This window comes from Asterias rubens, chromosome 19 (genome assembly GCF_902459465.1).
Source record: "Asterias rubens chromosome 19, eAstRub1.3, whole genome shotgun sequence".
Lineage (NCBI taxonomy): Eukaryota > Metazoa > Echinodermata > Asteroidea > Forcipulatida > Asteriidae > Asterias > Asterias rubens.
Window position 1 is genome coordinate 8,595,287 of NC_047080.1, and position 26,312 is coordinate 8,621,598.

The 26,312-nt window shown below is 39.9% G+C and overlaps 2 protein-coding genes across 2 annotated transcripts in view; one reads left to right on the top strand and one right to left on the bottom strand.

Annotated features, from left to right (window-relative positions):
- Nucleotides 1–476: 476 nt before the first annotated feature.
- LOC117303431 (sodium- and chloride-dependent neutral and basic amino acid transporter B(0+)-like) lies at nucleotides 477–14,916 on the top strand. The gene is made up of 13 exons (XM_033787624.1): nucleotides 477–729; nucleotides 2,073–2,204; nucleotides 3,167–3,317; nucleotides 4,759–4,953; nucleotides 5,634–5,766; nucleotides 7,320–7,454; nucleotides 8,137–8,240; nucleotides 9,124–9,248; nucleotides 10,289–10,401; nucleotides 11,210–11,344; nucleotides 12,713–12,928; nucleotides 13,408–13,572; nucleotides 14,085–14,916. The coding sequence occupies exons 1-13, from the start codon at nucleotides 519–521 to the stop codon at nucleotides 14,280–14,282; spliced, it is 2,013 nt and encodes a 670-aa protein (XP_033643515.1). The 5' UTR covers nucleotides 477–518; the 3' UTR covers nucleotides 14,283–14,916.
- A 2,716-nt stretch (nucleotides 14,917–17,632) lies between these two features.
- LOC117303270 (guanine nucleotide-binding protein-like 1) overlaps nucleotides 17,633–26,312 on the bottom strand; it is a 31,037-nt gene continuing 22,357 nt past the window's right edge. The window contains exons 7-11 of the mRNA XM_033787430.1: nucleotides 24,382–24,537; nucleotides 23,151–23,329; nucleotides 22,212–22,383; nucleotides 20,584–20,724; nucleotides 17,633–20,194 (exon numbers count right to left, since the gene is read on the bottom strand). Coding sequence (XP_033643321.1) covers nucleotides 19,938–20,194; nucleotides 20,584–20,724; nucleotides 22,212–22,383; nucleotides 23,151–23,329; nucleotides 24,382–24,537 — 905 coding nt within the window. The 3' untranslated portion in view covers nucleotides 17,633–19,937. The remainder of the gene's footprint in view (nucleotides 20,195–20,583; nucleotides 20,725–22,211; nucleotides 22,384–23,150; nucleotides 23,330–24,381; nucleotides 24,538–26,312) is intronic.

Below are 26,312 nucleotides of genomic sequence, written 5' to 3' on the forward strand. Positions count from 1 at the left end.
TCCTTAGGATTAGGTCATCTGTAGGGGCCTATACCCAAACCAAACAACGAACTCATGTCATCCCCCACCATACCTCGGGAAAACACGTTTGCTTTCTTTGTGAGGGCCTTGGTCGTGGACACAGAAGCTAACTCTCCCCCAACAATAGACCGAGCCCATGGGCGTCAATCAGGGGGGGGGGGGGGGGTACAGGGGGACATGTCCCCCCCACCTTTTGGAGGGTGGGGGACACAATATCAGAACGTGGTTAGAACACTCTTTGGTTTGAACACTCTATGGTTAGAACTGTGACGGTCGTGACCCGAGTGCCTTTGTGTCCCATTGAGGATTGGGGTCGCCAATGGTTGCTTTTTAATAATACATGTGAAAAGAGATTTTCCCCAGGATTGCTTACACTGGTATATTGAACAGGGGCCTTCTAAAGTAGGCTTACTACACAATCTGCCAAGTGGGCCCTAACATTTGCATCACGTATAACTTTATAGTAGGGCCTAGCTAGTAGAAGTCTCGAATAGTATATGATGTCTCCCACAAAACAAGGAGCACCCGGAGAGCTAGATGGAGGCAAACGTCCTGCTAAAGACCCAAATATAAGGTTCGAAGGGGACGAAAACCAGATACGGGGAAATTGGTCGCATCCGTTTGATTTCATCTTGTCCTGTTTGGGCGTGGCTGTTGGTTTGGGCAACGTATGGCGGTTCCCGTACCTTTGCTACAGAAATGGGGGCGGTAAGTTACGTCACACTACTTGCTGAGCAATAACGTTCAATTATAGCACAATAGGAACTGGAAAGTATTGGTAGATACTCCAAATAATTGTTATGGCACACAAACTTACCTGGTAACGAGCAATGGAGAGAGTGAATAGTGTTAAACATTGTGAGAACGGCTCCCTCTAAAGTAAAGTAGTTTTTCTAAAAATTTCTCGCTCAAATTAATATTAAAAGACATTAGTCTCGGAACCCCCTTTTCAGGCATTTGAAAGCCCACATGCAGCAAAGGTGTTTTTCTCTTCCGTTATTCTCTTGCAACTTCGATGACCAATTGAGTCCAAAATGTTCACAGATTTGTTATTTTATGCAATATGTTGAAATGCACCAAGTGAGAATAGGCCTACTGGTCTTTGACAATTACCATGGTGTCCCAATGCCTTTAAATTGATCGGAGACGAAACAAATTTATAACCGCTCAGAGTCCTCCGAGAATAATTCTGTACTTAGAAATGTTGGGCTTTTGAAGCTGCATATGCTGGTAAAATCCCAGCGTGATCGGAAACGAAATGTTTTTAACCGCAGATTTCTCTCAAATTAATTCTGTAAGAAATGTGGGGCTTCTGAAGCTGCTGGTAAAATCTGGGCGTGATCGGTGAAAAACAAAATGAAAGCCGCTAAGATTTCTCTAAGATTAATTCTGTAGGCCTAAGAAATCATGTGATGCTTCTGAATTCTGCCGGTAAAATCTTAGCGTGATCGGTGAAAAACAAAATGAAAGCCGCTCAGACTTCTCTAAGGCCGTGTCCAAAACGGCGACTTCAGCTACTGCTACGGCTAGATCGCGCGCGTCTGCCAATTCTTTAACACTGGTAGACGCGCCGATCTAGACGTAGCTGCTGTAGCCGAAGTCGTCGTTTCGGACACGGCCTAAGATTAATTCTGTACAAAGAAATGTGGGTCTGAAGCTACTGGTAAAATCTATGCGTGATTAGTGACAAACTTTTGTCTGTATGCCTTCTAAGAAATGAGGGGCTTCAATTCTTTAATCCCAGCGTGATTGGATACGAAATGTTTATATACTCGACCAGATTAATCTGGGATTATTTCTGTATGAACCATTTTTGTTTTCCGAGTGTTCCCTGGAAAAAAAACCTATGGCCCAAACAGTAACCTCATGCCGCTTGACAGTGTTTGATCATACATGTGAACATTCGGGCGTTATCAGACTTGTGCGAAGTAGTGAACAGATGCCCCACAACTTACTTATGCCAAAACGTTGTATGCTTGCCTCTAAATATATGTTTCAGATTTTAGTATTGCCATACAATACTGTTTTTTTAAATTTATATTATTTACCAGGTGCTTTTCTCGTCCCCTACTTCCTGAGTTTGGCTTTTGCTGGCATGCCCCTGTTCTTCCTGGAGATGAACTTTGGCCAGTACTGCAGTTTGGGGATGCTGACTTGTTGGCGAGCTCTGCCCATCATGAAAGGTTTGCAAGCTTAACACAACCGTTTTTCACTCAATACCAGTTAGCAACTGACTAAGCAGATTCTAATTACCCTGCATATGAATTAAGTTTAAATCCAATTCCCTTGACTTTTACGGGTATAGTTAAAAGTTTAGTAGCCAGGGGAAGAGCGTTTACCCACTGGAGGTTTTTTCATCACAGACCAGTCCGCTGCTTTAGTCTGTATAATTTTTTTGTGGTAGTAGGCCTACCAAGTGCATGTTCCTTTTTGTGTAGTGTTGGTTCTAAAAAAAAAAAAAAAAAAAAACCTAGTACGATTGGCACGAGGCTCGATCTGATCGTCTTCAGAAGTACGGTGGACTCTGTTGCTGGATGCTGCATAATTATGTATGACAAGAGAATACTGATCAAAACGTTGGGTCCTTAAAGGCAGCGGACACTATTGGTAATTACTCAAAATAATTATGAGCATAAAACCTTTCTTGGTGACGAGTAATGGAGAGAGGTTGATGGTATAAAACATTGTGAGAAACGGCTCCCTCTGAAGTGCCATAGTTTTCGAGAAAGAAGTAATTTTCCACGAATTTGATTTCAAGACCTCAAGTTTAGAACTTGAGGTCTTTAAATCAACCATCTAAACGCACACAACTTCGTGTTACAAGGGTGTTTTTTTTCTTTTATTATTGTCTCGCAAGTTCGATGACCGATTGAGCTGAATTTTTCACAGGTTTGTTATTTTATGCATTTGTTGAGATACACCAACTGTGAAGGCTAGTCTTTGACAATTACCAATAGTGTCCACTGCCTTTAACCTTAAAACTGTTCAAAACCAATAGGCTAACACATACTAAAAAAAGAGAAAATATTGTCATGGGGCTACTACAAACCTCTCTTGGAGCCTAACTAGTCTGATGTGTAGTTATTAACATTGTTGACAAACCTGTGTTAACTTGCTCTGTTTTTTGTTCTTCTATAACAATCAGGATTGAGCTATGGGCAGTTTCTCGTGAACTTCTACCTTACAATCAGTTATGGTGTTGTCATCACCTACACCTTCTATTACTTCTTTGTTTCCTTCACCACACTGCTACCTTGGGTGGGATGTGGGCAAGTCTGGAACTCTCTCATGTGCAGGTGATCACACATATTTTACTTCCTCCCCAGAACTGAAAGAACAAAAACCCATTGGGTATCATGTCATTCAATTGATAGTTAGACTTTCCTTGGATGGTTCAACAAAGATGATTTTAGGCAATATTATAGCGTGTCTAATGAAGTGATATGGTCCACACAAAGGATTTTAATCAAAGTAGATGATCATTGAAACAATGATCTCACAAACTTAATGTATTGTAGAAGAACTTTCAGGTGTTAAAAAACAATTGAACTCCAAACAATGGGTATCTGATGCTTAAAGGGAAAGTACACCTAAATAATAATAATAATAATAACCGTATTTATAACGCGCCTTTTGCCAATGGATACAAAGTGCCAGGTATTATTACTGGCAGGAGTGGGGCGAATTTTGAGATATAAGACCTAATCCTTAAGCACCATTTAATGGTTTACAAGGTGCTGTGGCGCAATATGCTGCCAATCCAGCCAGGAACACCGGGGCGAACCCTTTCTCTTTCCGAGAAGTACACTGGGTTCTTTTACATGCGTTTACACAACACATGGGACCAACGGCTTTACGTCCCATACGAAGGACGAAGCAATGGTTATGTGTCTTGCTTAAGGACACAAGTGTCACGGCTGAGGATTTAAACCCATACTCTGCTGATCAGAAACACCAGAGTTTGAATTCGGTGCTCTTAACCGCTCGGGCCACGACACTCCCACGACACCTTTAGTTATCTGAACAGGTGTATAGTTTCGGAAATTTAAAGCTGGTGGATAAAAATTTTTTTTTCCAACACCTACCTTCAAAGTGACTCTCAAAATGATTCTCAAAATGCTTTATACTATCGAAAGCTGTTAAGTACTGCTAACCAAGTAAGTTTTCTTTGCCATTAATTTTAAGAGTGATTAACAAATTGTACCTTCCCCCCAAATAAAAAAAATAAGTTTGCTTGCAAGAGCGCACAAAATAAATATATCCACATAATACATTATAGCACAATACACACACAGAAATGTTGCACATTGTACAAAGTCATAAGTTCAAAGCTGTATACAACAACATTTGAATAGTATTGTATTGTATTGTATTTTTGGGTTGATTTATGATATAGAAAGGTTTGCGGTAACACCATGTAATGACTATCTCAAATGAGTTGGGGCGGTTCTGAAAAGAGCCGTTGGTTTTCAACTCGACGTTTCGATCAGTATGCTCTGATCGTCTTCTGGAGAATTTGGAAGAACAAAAAAAAGACGATCAGAGCATACTGATCAAAACGTCGCGTTGAAAACCAACGGTTCTTTTCAGAACCACCCCAACTCATTGAGAGATTGTTATTACATGGTGTTACCGCAAACCTTTCTATATCGTATTTCCACCATGCAAAGTTTCAAATCCTGCTTAGGTTCATTTATGGTTGGGGGAAAGTTAACAGTTTCTCTCTTTCCCTCACAGTGACATTGTTGGAGATTGTCTAAAAGCAGGAGGTATCATCACCACAAACAATGAATGTATTCCCATAATGAATCTCACACAACCTGACCTGATGGACCTCAACGTTACAACGGATGGCTTAGGGAACTTCAGCCTCGCTAACTACACTGATCCTTTCAAGGCAATGCGTAAGACGCCAAGTGAAGAGTATTGGATGTAAGTTACATATCGAAGGAGCAGGGTCCACTTTCATAGAGCTGCTTAAGCAGTAAAAATCTGCTTAAAAATCCATGCTAAGCAATAGTGAGCAGGATACCGGTCATGAATTGTACATGTGACATGGTACTTTGGCTGGTTATAACCTTATTCTAGTAAGCATAATTATTCGGCGCTTAGCTACTTATTTGTGCTTAAGCAGCTCTATGAAATTGGACCTAGGACTGGCATTGTCGCATTCCTGTATGCAAATTTGATTTTCAATGCGTGGCGTGTTGTGGTTGAGAGTTCTTGTTCACTGAACCCAAGCTCTGGTGCTCAGCAGCAGAGTGTTGGTTCGAATCCCGATCATGACACTTGTGCCCTTGAATTGCTTCGTAAAAAGTTAGGAAGGTACATGTAGTGCATTCTGCTCTTCCAAGTGGCTCCTAGTAGATGATACCCTTGCCTACATCCTTACAGACTGTGGAGGGGTAATCCTGTTTCAGACTCAGGAGTACATGTAGGTGGCAATGTGCCCCAGGTTACAGTTTATAAGGGTCGATAGTTAAAGTGTAGCCCTCGCCTTGAAGTGGCTTTCAGGCTTTAGGAGAAAAATTAAGGGTCCCCATTATGCACAAACTTATGAGATAAACAATAATTTGTGATTTGTGAATACGTTTTTCTTTGGTTTGATACAGACGAGCTGTTATACAAGAGACCGATACGATGAATGAAACTGGTGAAATTGTATGGCAACTACTGATATGTCTCTTCGCTTCCTACTTTGTTGTATTCATGTGTCTCATAAAGGGAATTAAAACAGCAGGCAAGGTAGTTAGTTAGGTATTACGCTATCATTCACTGCAATAGTTTCCTTGTTTATGACGTCACACTCTCGAAAAAGTGCCCTCACTGAGGCCAAAAAGTGCCCTCACTGATGGAAAAGTGTCGTCATTGAGGTAAAAAGTGCCCTCACTCAGGCCAAAAAAGGCCCACACTCAGGCCAAAAAGTGCCATCACTCAGGCCAAAAAGTGCCCTAACTAAGGCCAAAAAGTGCCCTAAGGCCAAAAAGAACCCTCCATTCGGCCATACAAGTGCCCTCACTGAGGCCCAAAAAGTGCCCTATTCAACTAAAGCCAAAGAGATGAGGTCAAAAAGCACCCTCACCAAAAAAGTGCCCTCACTGGAGGTAAAAAGGCTGCATCACTGAGGCCAAAAAGTGCCTTCACTGAGGCCAAAAGAGGCAAGAAATAATTGGACGATAGCTGTGTGACCTAAGAGTCCCCATTTCTGTCTGTATGCAAGGGGCTGTATTGAAAAAAGGATGTGTTATACATTGAGCCATAAATCAGTCTCTGTCAGTTATCCTAACCAGACTAAAGCTTGTTCTCCTTTGTTGAATATACGCATGGTTGACCCATTCAAATATTATTCAACGTGAAGGAATTCAGCTGAATATACAAAGAAAATAATCTGCAGGCGAATCACATGCGCACAAAAGATTCCACACAAACATTTTGGTTTCTTATAATAAGATCATTTCTGTATAAAATTAGGGTATTTTTTCCATTTCAAAGTTTTAAAAACAATCTTACCTTATAAAGGGAAGGTACACGTTTGGCAGTTACTCAAAACAAATATTAACTTAAAAACTGACGAGCATTGGAGAGCATTTGATAGTATAAAATATTGTTGGAAACAACTCCCTCTGAAGTAAAAGTAGTTTTTGAGAAAGAGATAATTTCTCACTCAAATAATAACAGACTTCTAGCTAGAAGTCTTTAATTCCTATCTGAAAGCAAACAAATTCATTTTCTCGCAACTTTGATAACTGATTGAGCCCAAATTTTCACAGGATTGTTATTTTATGCGAATGATGGGATACACCAAGTGAGAACACTGGTCTTTGACAATTACCAATAGTGTGCCTTCCCTTTAAGGTGTAATTTACACCTCCAAGTATCAATTTTCGGTAAACAGCATTGTCCAAGTCCCACACTTCGTGTATCACAACTTATATATAAAATAACGAGAAAACCCACTCGTTTCCGCACGTTTCGCTGTGTCATGACATGTGTTTAAAATAAATCCGTAATTCTATCGAGAATTGATATTGTTTTATAAAAAAGTAAAGCATTCCATCGAATACTATTTCAAGAGAAGTCTTTCACCATTACCTTCTGTAAACCCTGTAAATTATTTGTAATTCTCTGCACTTTTTTTTCTGTACCGAAAGTGTCCAATGGCTTTAAAAGGTAAATAATGGGTTTTTGAAAGATGGTAATAACAGTTTTGAAGTTGACATAGATGACAGTTTTTCAGGCAAAACTCTTGTTTTGAAAATTTGCTTCAGATTTGTATTACATCCCTTCCATTCCTGCAGATTGTTTACTTCACAGCTACCTTCCCCTATGTTGTCCTGATCATTTTGCTTATTCGAGGACTAATGTTGCCTGGCTCTGAAAAAGGCATTTCATTCTTCATTACTCCTCGTTGGGAATTCCTTGGCAAACCAAAGGTAAGTGCTTTTTCTTCCTTTTATCTGTTAGACATGTGGACAAGTTGTGTGCTTTCAGATGCTTGATTTCGAGACCTCAAATTCTAAACTTGAGGTCTCAAAATCAAATTCATGGAAAATAACTTCTTTCTCAAAAACTACGCCACACCAGAGGGAGCGTTTCTCACAATGTTTTATACTACCAACCACTCCCCATTACTCATTACCAAGTAAGGTTTTATGCTAACAATTATTTTGAGTAATTACCAATAGTGTCCACTGCCTTTAAGAGCCAACACACATACAGAGATTTCACACAATGGTTGTACCTGCAAGTTTACTATATATAGTTACTTCTTATATTATATTTGGTTTGCGGTAACACCATGTGTGTATCTACTTGCCAGGTAGAGTTGTTCTTAGGGAACTGTCTTGCTTTATTCTACTGCCGCGGAGTAGATAATCGGAGGTTCGGGAGACTTCTCAGTTCTGAAAAGAATTGTCCTGCTTTTTAACTATTACCAGGGCGGATGGTATAGAAAATAGACTGGACTACTACTTTGGCTTATAGGATCGTAATTAACTGTACTGCCGCGGAGTCAGTTCTGAATAGGTCTCAACATTTCGACTAGCTTGCTCTAGTCATCGTCAGGAGTTAATTTTTACAACTAAAAAACTTTATAAATTCTCTCTCTCCTTTTAGGTGTGGCTTGATGCTGTGGTACAGATTTTCTACTCGTTAAGCGTCGGCTTAGGAGGATTACACACCCTGGCATCCTACAACAAGTTCCACAACAACACTTTCAGGTTAGCTTTTACTTTGAAATCTATCGATCAACATGGCTCAAATTTTACTCTGGACCACTCACCAAAGGTCACCTTTTTTTCAGTGTCGAGCTCAAGACAGGACAAGTGTGGTGGTCTTCTTTTTTTGCCTTTCAACATCTTTGTCTCAATAAAATGAGAAGTTCATTAATGATGAGTTTGAGTCACACAAATATCTTTCAATTATTTTGAGTATCAAATGATAAATCTTCTCACAGTGTCTTGCTGAAATGAAACAGTTTAAGATGAAAAAACGTGTTCTCATTTTGATTCTAGTCTCTTCTCATTCTTTGATTCTGGTCTTGTTAATAAACTCCTGGTACAGTAAAGATTCTGAGCTACAAGTCCTGCAGTCTCTTGGATTTTGAGGCCTAATCTAGGATAGCACAAAGAGTATGAGCAAATAGTCAAATCGTCAAAATTGAGCAAATTCTTTATCACAATCAAGAATAAATCAAAATAATACACCAACAATGGTTGTGTATTACATATTTGCTGAGATTTCAGTTTTTTTTCCGATCAACTAAAACGGAGCACATTTAGTTACAAATAATTGAGGTTTAGGACTCGAACTGCCTCTAGCTACCCGGTGGTCTAGTTGGTAAGACACTGCTCTAGAATTGCAAAGGTCGTGGATTTGAATCCCACCCGAGTAATATGCCTAAAGTGTTTTTTCAAAGAACTCGGGAAAGTACTGAGTATACAGTGCTAACACACATCGGTGTATATGGGTAAAAACAAAAATTAATATTCTTTATCCCTGATGCAAATTTCCTTCTATTGATTGAGACTTATTACAGTTATTAGTCAAGATTTCTAAAAGTATTTTTATCTCCAAATAATGTCATGTTTTTCATAATTTCAGGGATACCATGATTGTCACTCTTCTAAACTCATTCACAAGCCTCCTGGCCGGATTTGCCATCTTCGCTATTCTTGGATACATGGCAGACTTGCAGGGTGTTGAGGTTGATGATGTCGTACGACAAGGTAATAAATTGCAGATCTAGTTATCAGATGTGTTTTTGACAGCTGTCAACTGAGTGCTAGCAATCTTTCTTACTAATAACTAATCATAATAACTAGTTTTTATGTACCACATTTTACAATTACTGTATCATTATGCTTACATTAGTGCCCTAGTCATTGGGCAAATTACATTCATTTAATCTTTCTCAGCTCCCTGAGGAGTATACAGTCCGAGCTGCCGTGCACTCAGAAGGTTTTTCCAAACACAATATCAACCTCAACCTTCGCAGGTACCCATTTATACCCCATGGTAAAGAAAATCAATTACAGTAAAGTATCTTGCTTTAGGACACACATGTAATGAACGGGATTCAAACCCACGCGTCGATGACTTAAACACCCAAGATTGAATTTGATGGTCATAACCACTCGGCCATGACTTCCTCTTAATTTTGTCTCCAGTTAGAGCTCGAATTTGGGGAGAAAATCCACAAGACTGCAGGAATTGTAGCAAATTTTTGTGCTAAGCAGCTCTATGAAACTGGGCCCTGGTTGTAAAAACCAAAATCAGCTTCTGAGTTTTCTTGAATATGACTGCATTTCAGGGGGAAATAATCCATGGAAAAAATGTTCCAAGTATTTTGAGCATTAAACTTAACTTTATTGTTTTACGAATTTACAAAGTTGAGTTTTTGCTGTTTCTGCTTTTGTTATTCTTTGCATGATGTAATTTATAAGACAGATGGATAAATAATAATAATAGCAACTAGTACTTATATAACGCTTTACACAATTGTTGCAGTACCCACTGCTAAAATATAGGACTCAAACTGCCTCTAGCTACCGGGCAATATCTGTGGTCTATAGTTGGTAAGACACTGCTCTAGAATTGCAAAGGTTGTGGGTTCGAATCCCACCCAAGTAATATGCCTGTGATTTTATTTTAACAGAGCTTGGGAAGTTTCTGAGTAAACAGTGCTAACACACATCGGTGTGTATGGGTAAAACATTTTTTTAAATTTATTATTATTATCCTTTTTGTAATTTGGGATTTCTTTCAGGTTTTGGTCTTGCATTTATAGCCTACCCAGAAGCAGTAGCTAGGATGCCTGCTGCTCCTGTGTGGTCAGTGCTGTTCTTCTTTATGCTCATCACCTTAGGTGTCGACAGTCAGGTAGTCAAAAGTTTGCCAAATATTTTCATTGGAAAATCTATATAACTTTGTCAAAAACCGAGGAAAGCACAAAATGACATTTTGAGAAAAGCAAGTTCAGAGATTAGCTGTTTTGAAGAGTCAACCTACAAATTTATGATGGCAAAATATAATGGTAAAGGAGAAAAATACTTAATAGATTACATTAAGTGGAGGAGGTCTCCTAAAAGTAAGCTTGTAGGATGACGGCCCCCTGAATGTGTGTACATACATTGTACATACATGTACGTATCCATGAGAAAGAACAATGCAAGAATAGACTGAAATAATTGAAGGCATACAAACTAGTTACACATTAAAGCGAAAGTACTCGTTTGGTAATCACTCAAAACAAATAATAACTTAAAAACTGACTAGGTAACGAGCATTGGAGAGCTTTTGATAGTATAAAACATTGTGGGAAACAACTCCCTCTGAAGTAACGTAGTTTTTGAGAAAGAGGTAATTTCTTTTATTCCTATCTGAAAGCACACAAATTCATCCAACAAGGGTGTTTTTTCTTTCATCATTTTCTCGGAAATTCGAAATTCGATGACCGATTGTTATTTTATGCTTATGATGGGATATACCAAGTGAGAAGACTGGTCTTCGACAATTCCCAAACGTGTACCTTCCCTTGAAGCTTTAAGGTGGTTATTGTAAAATTCGCTATTCAAAGAACTAGTTATTGTTTTTATGTTGGCAGTCAGTTTCCCTAGTGGTTTATTACTTGACCATTATACATTTTGACAACAGCATGTAACTTCAATTTTTATTGTTTCACCCGCAGTTTGTTTCTATTGAGAAAATGTCAACGGGACTCATAGATGAGTTTCCTAATATCTTCCCACCGCACAGACGAGTTTGGGTCAATACTGGAATATGCCTGGTACTACTTCTGTGCAGTTTAACTTGTATTACACAGGTAATTTAGTACATAATAAATAATAATAATAGTGGCTTTTTATAAAGTGTGCATATCCGTCACTCAGTGGCGCTTTAACAGTATTTTCAGCAAGGTATGTGGGCCTTCGTTTGAATTATGAGGTGTACTCCTCTTACGCAGCACCATGTAATGGTTTACAAGGTACTGTGGCACAATATGCAGCCAGTGAAACCGGATAAGTTCACTGGGTTCTTTTACATGCGTTACACAACATACAGAACCAACGGGATCCAAAGGACGATGTTAGTTTTGCAGCAGGGATAAAGAATATAATTTGTTACCCTTACACCGTTGTGTTAGTGTATTAAGCACTGTATTGACCCTTGCACGCGCGGCGACTGATGCCGCGCTCACCATGTTGATGGTCTATAGGTTTACGTGTAAACGCTGCGTCGCCTAAAATGCGCACTTCACTGAATAACACACGTTGACATTGACCACCAAAATACGTGCATCCAAGATTATTCTGATGATGACGTCAGGTGAATTGGGTCAATACACGGTACTTTCCAGAGTACTGTGAAAACAAAATCTATCAGTGGGATTTGAACCCGTGACCTTTGTATTGCTAGAGCACATGCCTTACCACTATACTCTCGAACTGGCCTCGCAGCTCCAATCCTATGTGAATAGCATGCAGCAAGTACCGCATGTTAGTTTTGCATCAGAGGCTTCAGAATATATATATATTTTTTTTATCCTTACACCGACGACGTGTAGTTTTTTGTGCTTAAGCAGCTCTATGAAATTGGGCCCTGAGCTAACATTCGGTATAAATAAATAAAAGGTACCTTGAATGTCGGAGATGCTTGATGCTTTGGGTGGATTTTCTCTGTACCATCTCATTTAGTTTTTTTATTACTCTCTTTGATGCATAACAGCCCCAGCAACACAACCAAAAGGCACCTTTGAAAGTTGACACAAGGAAGTTTTGATTACAGTATTTACACAAAACTACTAGTTTTATGGTATTGGCAGTTTTGTTTTTGCTTTCTCAATCAGTCAGTAGTTACAAGTTATTAATTGTTAATTGAGAAAAATGTCAATAGACATAGGCCTAAGGTTGGACTTCCAAATGGAATGTTTAGTGCTACCTTACTGCTAAGCATATTACATATGTGCTAACTGTTTAACCACACTATGACATCAAACAGAATTATAAGGGTTTATTGTATTGTGTTTAGTGCTACTTTACTGCTAAGCATATTACATAATGTGCTAACCGTTAAACCACACTATGACATCAAACAGAATTATAAGGGTTCATTGTAGTGTGTTAAGTGCTACTTTACTGCTAAGTATATTACACATGCTTACCGTTTACCCGCACTATGACATCTGACCCAGGCTGGACCCTACTGGATGTCACTCCTGGATAACTACGGCGCTAATTTCGCCATGGTGCTGTTCGCTTTCCTTCTCTGTGGTGGACTCAGCTGGCTGTATGGTGTCAGAAGATTCAAGAATGACATCCGAACTATGCTTGGTAACAAGTTTGTGGACTCCTGGTTCTTCATGTGGTGGCCGTTTAACTGGGCCGTCTTGACACCAATGTTGATGGGGGTAGGTTCACTTCCCTTCCATTCCCCGTTTGTTTACAGAATGTTAAAGGGAAGGTACACTATTGGTACACTATTTCTCAGAAACTATGTTACTTCAGAGGGAGTCGTTTCCCACAATGTTTTATACTATCAACAGCTCTCCAATGCTAGTTACCAAGTCAGTTTTTAAGTTAATATTTGTTTTGAGTAATTACCAAACTTGTACCTTCCCTTTAAGCCCTTTTCACACTTCTTTATGCCCCAGGGTTGCCCCTTTTCACACATGTACGCTTTACCCTGGTCTGCCAGGGCAAATGGGCATACCCCGGGGAATAACCGATTTTTTTGCAATTTCTTAAAGATGCTAACACTTTTTGAAATGAAGTTTAATGGTATATATCTACATTCATATAGGATTAAAACAATCCGTCAAAACAAATCGAAAGGTTAATGTCCCCTTGAAAAATATTTGTCTCTCTCCACAATTATACCTGGATTTAGAGTGTCCTCATCATGAACTGGATAAGCTGGACCGAGCCAGAGTACAACGGGGAGTACCCGCTCTGGGCTAGGGCCATTGGCTGGATGATAATGATCAGTACACTCCTGGGAATTCCTGCACATGCAATCTTTGAGTTCATCAGGAACAAAGGGAATTTTATGGAGGTAAGTGGAAAAAACTTGACTAGAGTGGGAATTGAACTAGCCTGAAGAACTGCCGTCACGCTTCGAGGCTCGTAAATTACGCCGAAAAAGCCTTGGTCAATCCCCTTCCAAAAGCACCTTCAACCTTGCATCCATTTTACATGGAGATTCATAGTCAAATCCTACTTACATGTAAATATGTATAAACAAAGTTACAAGCAAGTACATGTACATAGTAATACAAACACAACTGTGCACACACCGTGCATGCAGACGACCAAACATTGCAGCTGATAAACATCAACCAAAGCACATAGAAAGCTTACCTCACTGCACCCTTCTCCAATGAAATCAATGGGTCTCCAAAAACAGTGCCTGTCTTTCTCCTTGTGGATGTTTTACCCACAAACACCAATGCAGGCATATACCACAGGTAGGATTCGAACCCACGACCTTTGCATCTAGAGCAGTGTCTATATCTCCGATCCAAATTTCCATCCATTATATTGATGACAATGTTCTTTTTATTGCAGCGCTTGCGTGCAATCACATCTCCTGCAGATTCTTGGGGCCCCGCCTTGGTGGAACATCGCAGGGAGGCGGCAGAAGTACACACCCTTTATGGAACAACCATGGGCGGGGTCGTTGAATGGAACAATGGCAACGTGATCAATGGAAACACAAAATATTTATCCCTCAAAAAAGAGGACGTCCATGAAGCAGCAGTTTGAAGGAAAAAAATAAAGTTGCTATGATAAAGACTGAAAAGAGTTCCTTCGTCGAGGAGAGTTATAACCCTCGGAAAGGGACAAGGCATGTTTTCCAGAATCTTCCAAATCTTCCTATCAGTTTATCGTGCCCAGAACCCGTGCTGTGTCATTTGCAGATCGCTCACTCTCCTGTTTTGGACCAAAACAATGGAGCACTCTCCCTAACCACATCAAGGATGCTAACATTATTCACATTTTTAAGAAACTCCTCAAATGTTTTCTATTCCAACAAGTGTATCAAAATTAATTTCATCCAACGGTCTTGTGCGCCTTTGACCAACTTTGGTGATTTTTGGTGCTATATATTCCCATCATTCGCTCTCTTCATTGGCTTCCAATTCACCAACGCATCCACTTCAAAATTCTTCTTCCTGTGTATAAAGCTTTTCATAATTTGGCTCCGGTATATCTCCAAGACCTCATAGCCCTTCAGTCTTCTTCACCTTCGCTCTTCTTCAATAGCTCATTTCCGGCTTTCCCCGGGACCCCGCACCATGACACGCTATGGCGATCGGGCCTTTTCAGTCATAGCTCCAACACTTTGGAACAAGCTACCCACCCACATTCAAGCAGCTCCTTCATTGGACACTTTCAAATCTCAACTTAAAACCCATCTGTTTTGTCAATCTGGTTATAGCGCTTAGAAACATCCATATTTAGCGCTCTATAAATGTTGTAATTATTACGATTTTATATAAATTCCCTCTGATTGATTGATTGATTGAATCTGGAAACATAAACATAATGTTCAAGTGGTAAAGGGATTTAGAAACAAAACTTAAGGGAAATCAAGGAAGAAAAAAGATTGGGTATTTTTTCCAGTATTCATTATGAAATAACCACCCATACATCTTAATGTGTTGAACGAATCGTAACTTTTATTGTCTTCATAATAATTTTTGTTTTTCAAAACGAAAATCTTGCATGATTGTAAACATAACAAAGTACTGTTTGGCATCTTATCACATGTAAGCTATGAATAAAACGTATACCTGCATTAGACGGTAACATTAAAATTTCATAAAATATTGCAGCACATATTGTGAAATTCTGAAAACCATGAAAATATGCAAATTGCTCAAAATTTGGGACAGAAGAAAAACTGTAAGAAGCAGATTTACAAATATATGAAGTCAAAAATAAGCAAGTTGATTTTTGGCTGTACATTTTAACTAAACTTTGTGAATTTAAGTATGTTGATATAGGTGCAGAAAATGTATTTTCATTAAGGAGTATACTACATGTAGGTAGTAAATGTACAAATTTCTTCCCAGTGCAACAAAGGTGAATAAATTCATCATTGGTACGTGTTGATCCCATTGGATCATTTGGTTGAATACTTACAGGCCCCGGACACCTTTGATACCTGTCATTCTCACTTGGTGTATCCCAAGATATGCATAAGATAACACATTTGTGATTTTTTTTTACTCAATTGATCATCAAAGTTGCAGCCGTCAATTTCACCAAACTCTACCTAACTTAGGATTAATCTTATGTGAAATCGATGTGAAATCGGCTGCATGAGAGTTATGAAAAACTCTTCTCAACTTAGGATTAATCTTAGGTCTAAGGACGAGTTAAGTTCTGTATCCATTGACGTTAGGACGCATTGAACCAACCCCATCGTCCTAACTCTAGATAGGATTAATCCTAGCATTTCGTGAAATCTGCTGCATGAGAGTTATGAAAGAAAAAACACTCTTGTTACACATTTGTGTGCTTTTAGATGCCTGAAAAGGGCTTATGGCCTGAAGTCTTTTTGTATTTGAGTTAGAAATTTTGATTTTCTCAAAAAAATACTTTACTTCAGAGGGAGCCATTGCTCTTTATACCAAGTAAGTTTTTATGTCAACAATTATTTTGCGTAGTTACCAATAGTGTCCAATGCCTTTAATGTTTAAGTGAAATAAACAAATGGAAAAAAGGACAACAAAAAGTAGTCTATCCTTGGCTATTATTTGAAATCTCACAGAACCCCCCCCCCCCTTATAGGCCCCTTGCATTGGCTGCCATTGTTGATGAAACGTCACACATTGGCTGAGAGTCGTGTGCAACGCGTACACGGTTCCATTGTTAGTCATCAAAGATGGTGGTCAATGACGTCAAGTGCAATCCTACCAACCCGTCGCTCGCAACCAGTTTCTATTTCCTTAAAAAAAAATAGTTGATCGCATGGCAACACAGTTTTCAGAGTGGAGCCCAAGCCTGGGGTGAACTAAAGCCATGTTTTGTTTGTTTAGTGATCTTCCCAACAAGGTAACTCGGTAAACTCCCACGAGGGGATATAAATGCCAAGCTGGCAACAGCCAATCTCTCTTATAATACGCCTCTCTTAATATTTATGCATGACATCATAACTCTTACCGAAAATGAGGCTATGGGCGCACTTCCCCCATCACTTGCAGTGGCTGCGCCCCTCGCCTCGTTTCGAGTTAGCATTGTGACGTACCTCATGCATAAATATTTAGAGAGGCGTATAGGGCCCAATCTCTCACATGTTAGGGCGAAACACATTAAAATATATACCACTTTCAAACAACCCACCCCCCCCCCCCCAAAAAAAAAACCCCACCCAAAACACGGGCAAGAGCATGACGCTAAAACTTCTACACTAAGTTGGAAAGCAGATTAACTGACTGACTTTAGGGCCTGGATGTTGAAGGGGCTGCGTCGTCATGATAAACTCGGCTCTCACCCAGTTACTGCTTCCACCTTCCTTCCATCTATGTACAGTGCACGCATGTGCTGTAACTGGGCAAGGGTTAATGTGTTCATGTACAGCCATAGCCGTCGATTTCACCAAACTCGTCCTTACTCTAAAGGAATTGGGACGAGTTAAGTTCTGTAGCCATAGACATAAGGACGCATTGAACCCGTCCTAAGTTAGGACGGGTTACTCGTCCTAACTCAAGATAGGATTAATCCTAGCGTTTCGTGAAATCGGCTGAGATGGTTCTTGTGATTGATTTAGCTTAGTGCACTACATATTTGGCGGCACAGGCTGTATACTCCCCAGGGAGCTGAGATGATTTAAGGAGTGAATTAAGGCCCAGTGACCAGTGGTAATAACGTGAAGCGCTTTGGGACGCCCTCCGTGTGTGAAAAGCGCTATATAAAAACTGGTTATTATTATTAGAACTGATCATGAGGACACAGCCCCTTTAAATTTGCTGTGAAATTGTCCCACAGATAAATACAGTTGATTAACCTGTACAACAATTTCCACATCAGGTTTTGAACGGCTTGTTTGTGTAGTTGAACTTATTAATCACGTTTGTGACAGCTCCCCCCCCCCCCCCCCCCCCCACTTAGGGTATGGCTGAGTCTAATTCAAATGAATAGCACAAACAGGAAAACACAGTGGTGTTATTTTTGGTAGGAAATTCCCAAACAATATGGTGTGAAATATCTCATACAAAAGTATCAAGTGAATACGCTGCATAATAGGACAAATATTGTTTGAGTGTGTTGAATACATGTACTGATGTGATTAGTGATATGGGGTTAAAAACCAAGGGCCAATTTTATCGAACTGCTTAAGCACAAAAAGGAGCTTAGCACAAAACAATTATGCTGTTCAGAATAAGGTTACCAGCCTAAATATATCGATCACATTCCATTTTTTCTCGGCTTAAGCCGGTTTCACATTGGAAGTATAAACAGCAGATAACTAACCGGGGTGGTAAGTTACCGCCACAGCGCTGTTAACAGGCCCCATTCGAGACAAGAAGTCCAATGCGAACGGACCACTCCAGGAACTTAACACCACTGTCACTTGACCTATTTGTAAAAGGTCAGCTGATGTTAGAACCACCTCATGTAATAGGCACTGCTCCAAAAATGCGTGTTAATAGCATAGCTGCGTTCCCACTGCGTACGCAGCGCGCAGAGCCCTAGCCTGAGCCGGAGCCCAAGCCGAGGGTTCAAGAAAGGCCCCTGGTAAATTACCGGACACAAATTAATCCAAGCGCAAACAGCTGTTAACTTACCGACCCGTCTGTTAACTTAACTTACCGGCTTACCGGGCAAGTAAGTTACTAGACCCAAAAGTCCAATGCGAATGCAGCTTTAGGCTTACGTTTTCATTTTGTTTATTGTACATGTTTATCTGTTATTATTGTGTAATAATAGGGATAATAATGTCAAAAGCACTTTGAGACACCCTTTGGGCGTGAAAAGCGCTATATAAAAACGGTCTATTATTATTATTGTTTGTTTTTAGTGCCACGAGCATTTTGATAGACCTGTGCGCTCTTCAAGTTTTCATTTTGAATATTATTATCTGTGACTGTTCCTACTCATAAGTTGTTTAGCAGAAAATTGTTAAAAATATCAATCACATATAATACTGTACACCATCTTTGACTGGTATCCTGCTCATAACTTGTTTAGCAGTATTTTCCGCTTAGGCAGATCAGCATAAGCAGCATGCTACTTAGAAATGACAGAATAGATATCTTCTCAATTCATACTTCAAGAAACTGTTTGGTCACATAAGAGTGTCGAAACTGGTCTTTGAAAATTGCCCATGTTATCCGCGTGCAATTTCGCTGGTTTTTAAGTGCAGTTTAGTAACAATGTCGAAATCACAGATTATTATCCTTGAACTATCCAAAGTTCAGTGGAAACTGGGTACTTTGGTTTTAGACAGGATGTGGTTAAAAATGTGTCTAAATTTGCTGAAAATTTGAAAACTGGGCATCAAAATTGTGTAAATTACACATAAATGACAGATAAAACAGGGTGTCCAAATTTAACAAATGTGTACAAAAGACACCCAGACTACCCCTCTGGCTAACACTATGGTTCCAGACAATGAAATTCCTTTACAGCATGCAGCATGACATCAGTGTAAATAAAATGGAAATGTGCAGACAGAGCAATAGACATTTCTATTACTGGTTGGCATGGACGGCCGAATGTTTTAAAAACATCCAATCCCGTTAAACAGATGTTGTGTCAAGTTAAACATTTCTGCAAACTTCCAAGTAAAAGAAAACATATCCCATGGTTGGTTGCTTTGCATCCAAGAAACACAACATTTTTTTTACAAACTGTGGAAATCTGTTTTAGCTTTGCATTTATAGCTTCCTATAGTTGCCAGCCTTGGTTGGCAAAACTTCAGGCTGGGGAGTTGTTATAGAAAGGTCTATAGTCTGGTACCCTGCCCTACATAATAAAAGCCCTGTGAGAGTTACGTACTTGCTTTAGGAGCAGCACCGTCTCCATCTTAAATGCCGCTTCACAGCGGTCCCTCACTAGTGTCTATAATTCCCAGACCCTTGCATCTGACTAGCACCATACCAAACAATGACGGAGCAATCCATCACTTACAGATCTGGCACCAAGCCTTCTCATGAAAGAATTTTCAATACAAAAAGATACTAGTTTGCTCAGGAACCATGCTCATAAACCATGTTCTTCTCAGATAGGGTTGGGAGGGGAACCTTGATGGAACCATCCATACACGGTATATCTGTACAGTGTGAATCTGGCACCAAGTCTTCTCATGAAAAAATCTCAATACAAAAAGATACCTGTTTGCTCTGGAACCATGCTCTTTAACCATGTTCTTCTTAGATATCAGGGGTAGGGGAATCCCCCCTTACATCATCACTCTGCCGTTAGAAGAGCAAATTTATTGCTGGTCGCTACGAGACGTTCTGTCTCTCCATCCTCTTTAGCCTTCCGTCGGCGTCTCCTCCTTGTGTCCGTGTCTCGTTCTACCTCGTTGCTCTCAATGTCCGCATCGCTGTCCTCACCGGCTGAGCTGGTGAACTCTGATTGGTCAATCTCCTCGGGGTTCAGCTCCTTGTGCTGCTCCTGGATCTTGGAGATTTCTAGGGTGTCCGGATGATGCTCCCATTTATCTGGAAGTGTAGAATTATAGGGAGCGTATATGTAATTTTGTGCAAAAAGATATCAGTTTTTATGCACCCAAACCTAAATCTGAGAAGCATTACCGCAGTAACTTTTCTCAGATAGTCTACTCCCATTTGGATATTATTCTTCCTGCGTGGACGTAACGACTACAGATTTTCGGCAACATCTAAAAAAAACGCTAAAAAACTTTTACAAATAAAATGTGTACATTTTAGTTTACATTTTACAAATAAAATGTGTACATGTTAGTTTTGTTGTTTACATCTACATTCATATAAAATTATAACAATTGAATTGTAAAAAAAAAACCAAAGGTACAAGAATTGGCTTTCAGGGTTAAGGGTCGGTTGCCTAAAATGTCTTCCTATAAACGTACCTTTCTGACTTGTATAGTTTGGAGGTCTCATGCACATGCATAGTCTGCCCTCTACGGCCAGTCTGAGTAAGTTATTAGCCGCTCTGTAGACATCGTGCCTGGCTGCTTTAGACGTCATGAAACCACGTTTTTCAGCCCATGCTGTGGAACAAACGAAACAAATGTGTGCATTAAGAGGAATGCATTGTAGCACTCAGGCTTGTATGCCTATCCAGAACGCCATTTTTGGAGTCAAAATCTAGCCCAAACATGCACAAAATACTTGACTCCCAAAATGTTGAGAATTGTAGACAGGCAGGCCTAAAATTTCATCTATGAACATGTTGAAGAAGGCAAAAGGTCATTTTCATTTTGAAAGGGGTAAAACAAGGAAAATCTTAAAGTGAAGGGCACCAAGGGCAACAGAGGCCACAGCCTCCATGGCTTGAGTGTTAGTCCAGGCCTGGACTGTCACTGTTCGGAGGTGTAGTCTGCATTGTGTGAGGGGTCTATAATAATATACAAATATTGACTGCTTCGAGTGGTGCTATGGTATACAAATATTGACTGCTTCAAGTGCTATGGTTAAAACTATGACTCCCGAGGTGATACCCGGAGCGTTCTATTTTCCCCGAGGCGAAGCCGAGGGAAAATAGAACGCTCCGGGGATCACCGAGGGAGTCATAGTTTAAACCATTGCACAAGTAAAAGCAGCCAATATTTGTTTTATAACACCCAAAAACATTTCTAAATAATGTACAGACTTTACAGACCACGGACGACACGAATACAGATTGCGAAAACATTTTCTGTGCTCTGCAGCAGTGTCATGTAATCCGAAATGGTTACAGACTATTAATTTATCCTCCTCGTACACACAACGGATGTCTGGGTACTGCACGCCGTGTGCTAGTCTTTCGGACTAGCGCACAGCAAACCGATGCGCTATCACACAGCCGTCGTCTACCAAAACTAAGACATATCATGTGACGTGCTTTAAACCAATGAAAAGGCAGAATATTGGTAAGGGGTGTTATAACTAAAACTATGACTCCCTCGGTGATCCCCGAAGCGTTCTATTTTCCCGAGGCGCAGCTGAGGGAAAATAGAAGGCTCCGGGGATCACCGAGGGAGTCATAATTGCCCGAGTAAAAGCAGTCATCCTTTTGACCTTAGGGATGGTGCTCTTTGAGAGTGTGACCTCTATGCAAGGGGTCCAACATAAAAACACAAACTTGTGATCATTTTGGGCTGAAAGAGAACCGTAATCACTCTCATAATTAATGGCAATGAAAGGTGTGAAATAATTTATAGCAGCTTTCAGTTGTACACAGCATTTCGAGAATCATTTCAATTCAAAGTAATGTGGATATGGAAAAAAGATAACGGTAATTATCTCCCACAATTTGAATCTGAGCAATGTTTTTTCTGTCAGAAATATATTTCAGGTTGTGTATTCCAATTACGGATCATTCTTCCTGACTGGATATAACCGCTCGGGATTTTCAGCGATTTCTAAAAAACTTTGGACATGAAGTTTTCAAAGGTTAATTTTATTGTATCTATAGATCTACATTTATGCAGATTAAAACAACCAAACAATTCCAAAACCCAAAGATATACTTTGCCTTTAAGTGGTTGAATTTTACCTTCACATATATCCCACGCTGACCACTCCTCAAGTTCCTCCTTTCCAGGTTTATTCCCATACAGAGGATGCTTAATCTTGAGTATGGGCACGAGGTTGACTCTCTGGGCAAGATAGCCAACAGCTGTGTATGGTTCCTGGACTTGTGCAATGGGATACATGCCTGAAAGAATCTGCAAAAGAAAATGTCAGACCAATATTATTACTATAGACCATAGAGTTATATATAAGAACTAGAGGGCGCACTGGCTTATATACGTGGCCCGGTGTGGCGGTTTCATCTTTCCGCTGTGTTCAGTTTTCCGAATGACCAAATACGGTAGCATTACGTCATGCGATGCCTGCGCACAGCAAGCGAAAGTAGTCAATTTTTAGTGCCGTATTGAGTCATCCATTACCCTCCGGTAGCTGTCATGGCGGCGTCCACGAGTCGAGTACAACTAGCGGCAAACGCGTGGATCATATGAGTTGTTTTCTATGCAAGCAGAGTGTGACCTGCCTTAAGTTGTACCCATGAATACATGTAAAGATGGGGCAAGAGATTATGTGACTACACAGAAAAGAATCGTAATATAAACAATTTTGGGGTCACTGCTGAGAGAACTACAGTACTCGCCAGGGTACTCGCGGCGGTATCTGACAGGTCACCCGGAAAACTGAACACACCGGAAAGCTAAAACCGTTCGAACAACGTGCTGATATGTCCGACTACGTCACCCGGAAAACTGAGCACGGGGGAAGACTGAAACCGACACACCGGCATGCACGCATGCGACCGTTTTTTAAGATGACAAAACAGCATCGCACATCGTGTGTTTGTGCGGTCATTTTGTAAGTTGAATCATTGATACCTCACTATGCAATGCAATGCAATTTAAAAACTACAAAAATTCAACTTTTCAACCAAGTATAGAGCTTTCAGCCCAGGAGCTACACTAACCTGGAGTTGTCGATCTACTAGCGATGGGAACACTAGGCCAGGGGAATCACACAGCTTGACCGACGGCGTTAAGAAGATGGTTTGAAAGTGCTTGGTGTGACCCGGCGTCCGAGAGGCACTGACGACCTTCTTACCGCACAGACCGTTCATGAGGGATGACTTACCTACATTGGGATGCCCTGAGGATTGGGAGAGAGAACCAATGATAATCTTAATAATAATAATAACAATAAAATTCTTATATAGCGCAACTCACAATAACCGTATCAATGCGCTTTACATTAGTGCCCTGGTCATAGGGCCAATAACATCCCTTTATAAAGTTTCTCAGCTCCCTTGGGCAACCGTTTATATCGCTCCAAAGGCTTTTTCATTCACATCAACCTCAGTAAGTAAACTTTCAAGGGAAGCTTTCTACTATCATAATCTTCAAACTGTGTAAATTTAATGTAAATCTGTGAACATTGTGTTTTGTGTGAGGAAAAAGTACATAGACCCTTTAAATTATTGGCAATACAAACTTTCTTGGCTAGACGTACAGCAGCTTTCGATGGTAAAAAAGCATTTGGAGAATTATTTTCCTTTTAAGGTATTTTTATCTGTACTTGTTCATCATTATTCCCCTACTCGGACTTTACGATCATCTCAACAGTCATTGCTTTCTGCTACTAGAGCTTCTTCCATTTTTTATGGCCACAGATCTTTTTCTTACGCCGCACCGTTTCTTTGGAATAGTCTTCCTGTGTATATTCGCCAAGCTAATACTTTACAATGTTTTAAGTCCTTGTTGAAAACTCATTTGTTTAAAGCTTCTTTTTTGTAATTTGCCTATTTGTATCTTGTATCTTTCTCTAATTGTTTATTTTATTGTTTCTTTAATGCGCTTAGAGGCTTTTGCATTAGGCGCTTTACAAATGTCTTATTGTTATTATTATTATTATTATTGTGGTTATGAAAAAGATATCAGTTGTCATTCTCCATAATTTACTCTGGGAAACATTACTGTCAGAAACATTTCTCCAATTAATGTAAAATTGATAAAGTAAACTTAAAAATATTGAGCTACAAGCCCTTCAGTCTTGTGTATTTTTTTTTTTAAACAAAATGAAACACAAACTATTTGAGCACCGACAAGGCTGGTGCCTTTCCACTATCAACCCACCATCACAACCCTTTATCATTCAACACCCAATAGGCAAGCTAGGGAACCTCACATGATATACATTCTTACCTACACATCCTATTGTCAGCACCGATTCCTTAAAAAACTCGTGTTCAGAAAAGCTTGTATCTTGCGTCGTGTCCGAAGTCTCAATGATTTTAGCCGCGAGGCCCTCCTCTCCCCTAAGCTCCGCCTCTATTTTGTCCCTCCAGCTGCTCAGGTCAACTGATGATGAACAAGAAAAGAGCAAGTCATTTTAACAGTTTCTCTTTATTTCAGGTGCGTTGTGGCTGAGCGGTCTAGTTCACCGCACCCAAGCTCTTGGCCCAATTTCATAGTGCTGCTTATAATTAAAGATGCTATGTCAGAATTTTTGCCCCAAACATTAAAAAATAGATTTTTTTGAATAAATGGTATTTCAAAGAGTATCACCCGCTCTAACGAAAAAAAGTTTAACTTTTACTTTTAATGGTCAGGAACCATGAAAAAAATTTAAAACGTTGCTTATAAAACACATAAGAATTTGTCACAGGATATACATGTATTGTCGGGATCCCGACAAAAACTAATTTTGAGCACTTTGTTTCACTGCTGCTAATAATTGGCGGACTTTTTCGAGCAATGGCTCAAATGAAAGCATGTAACTTTCTCGACCCCAATCAAAACACCTATTGAATTTTAAATCAAAATTTTTGGGTCAAAACGGCCCCAAATCTGACATAGCATCTTTAATGGCAAGCAAATTTTTGTGCTTACTGTAGCAGAACAATTTGCAAAGGTGCAAGCGTGTTTCACAGGTTAGCAGAAAAATAAGGCGGCGATATTGCGCGTTCACAATGGAGTTGCATTTTGGCTAGCAGCGCTATGAAAAGGAATCAGCACAGTAAGCACAAAATAGGCCACTAAGCAGCTCTATGAAATTGGGCCCTGATATTGTCAGCAGCATAGTGGGGGTTTGAAATCCTGGTCATGCCTTTATTTCCCTTGAGCGAGGCATTTAACCATAATTGCTTCTTAAAAATTGGGAAGGTAGTGAATTCTGTTATACCAGCCAAGCTCCCAGTGGATGACACCTATGCCTACATCCTTATAACAGACTGTGAAGAGGGTAACCCTGTTTCAGCCCCAGGGCAACCTGCCCCTGGTCTTCTACTAACAAGGCTAAGTCTCAGCCTGCTCTGACTCACATGTACCTCCATTGAGCAAAATATCAAATGAAATACTGAGAATACCATTCGGTTTAAAGACACTGGACACTATTGGTTAGTGTCAAAGACCAGTCTTCTCACTTGGTGTACATGTATCTCAACATATGCATAAAATAGCAAACCTGTGAAAATTTTAGCTCGCTTGGTCGTCGGAGTTAAGAGATAACTATGAAAGAAAAAAACACCCTTGTCACACGAAGTTGTGTGCTTTCAGATGCTTGATTTCGAGACCTCAAATTCTAAACTTGAGGTCTCGAAATCAAATTCAGGGAAAATCTTTTCTTTCTCGAAAACTACGTCACTTCAGAGGGAGCCGTTTCTCACAATGTTTTATACTATCAACCTCTCCCCATTACTCGTTACCAAGTACGGTTTAATGCTGATAATTATTTTGAGTAATTACCAATAGCGTCCACTGCCTTTAATCCAACCTACAACTCAACACTGAAAGTAACCCAATACACCTGTTACAGCAAGTACCCTAACCATCGACAGTCAATTTGTCATCCAATACGATTCTCCAACAAAGATACACAAGACGACAGAGCTCTTCCGTAATAAATCTACACGTGTTAGATTCCATTCAGGGCCCAATTCCATATAGAGCTAAGCACAACATAATTATGCTTACCAGAATAATGATACCAGCCAAACTGCCATGTCACAAGTACATTTGTGACTGGCATCCTGCTCATTTCTGCTAAGCAGAAAATTGTTAAGCAATATTTTGGCACAGGTGTTAGATTCTATTAAGGGTCCAATTTCATAGAGCTGCTGAGCACAAAAAGTAGA

Excerpts from the sequence above, each read along its gene's own strand:
- LOC117303431 (XM_033787624.1), top strand. The coding sequence starts at position 519 with ATGATGTCTCCCACAAAACAAGGAGCACCCGGAGAGCTAGATGGAGGC. Across the intron at positions 730-2,072 it reads TTGCTACAGAAATGGGGGCG|GTGCTTTTCTCGTCCCCTAC; the intron begins GTAAGTTACGTC and ends ATTATTTACCAG. Across the intron at positions 5,767-7,319 it reads GAATTAAAACAGCAGGCAAG|ATTGTTTACTTCACAGCTAC; the intron begins GTAGTTAGTTAG and ends CCATTCCTGCAG.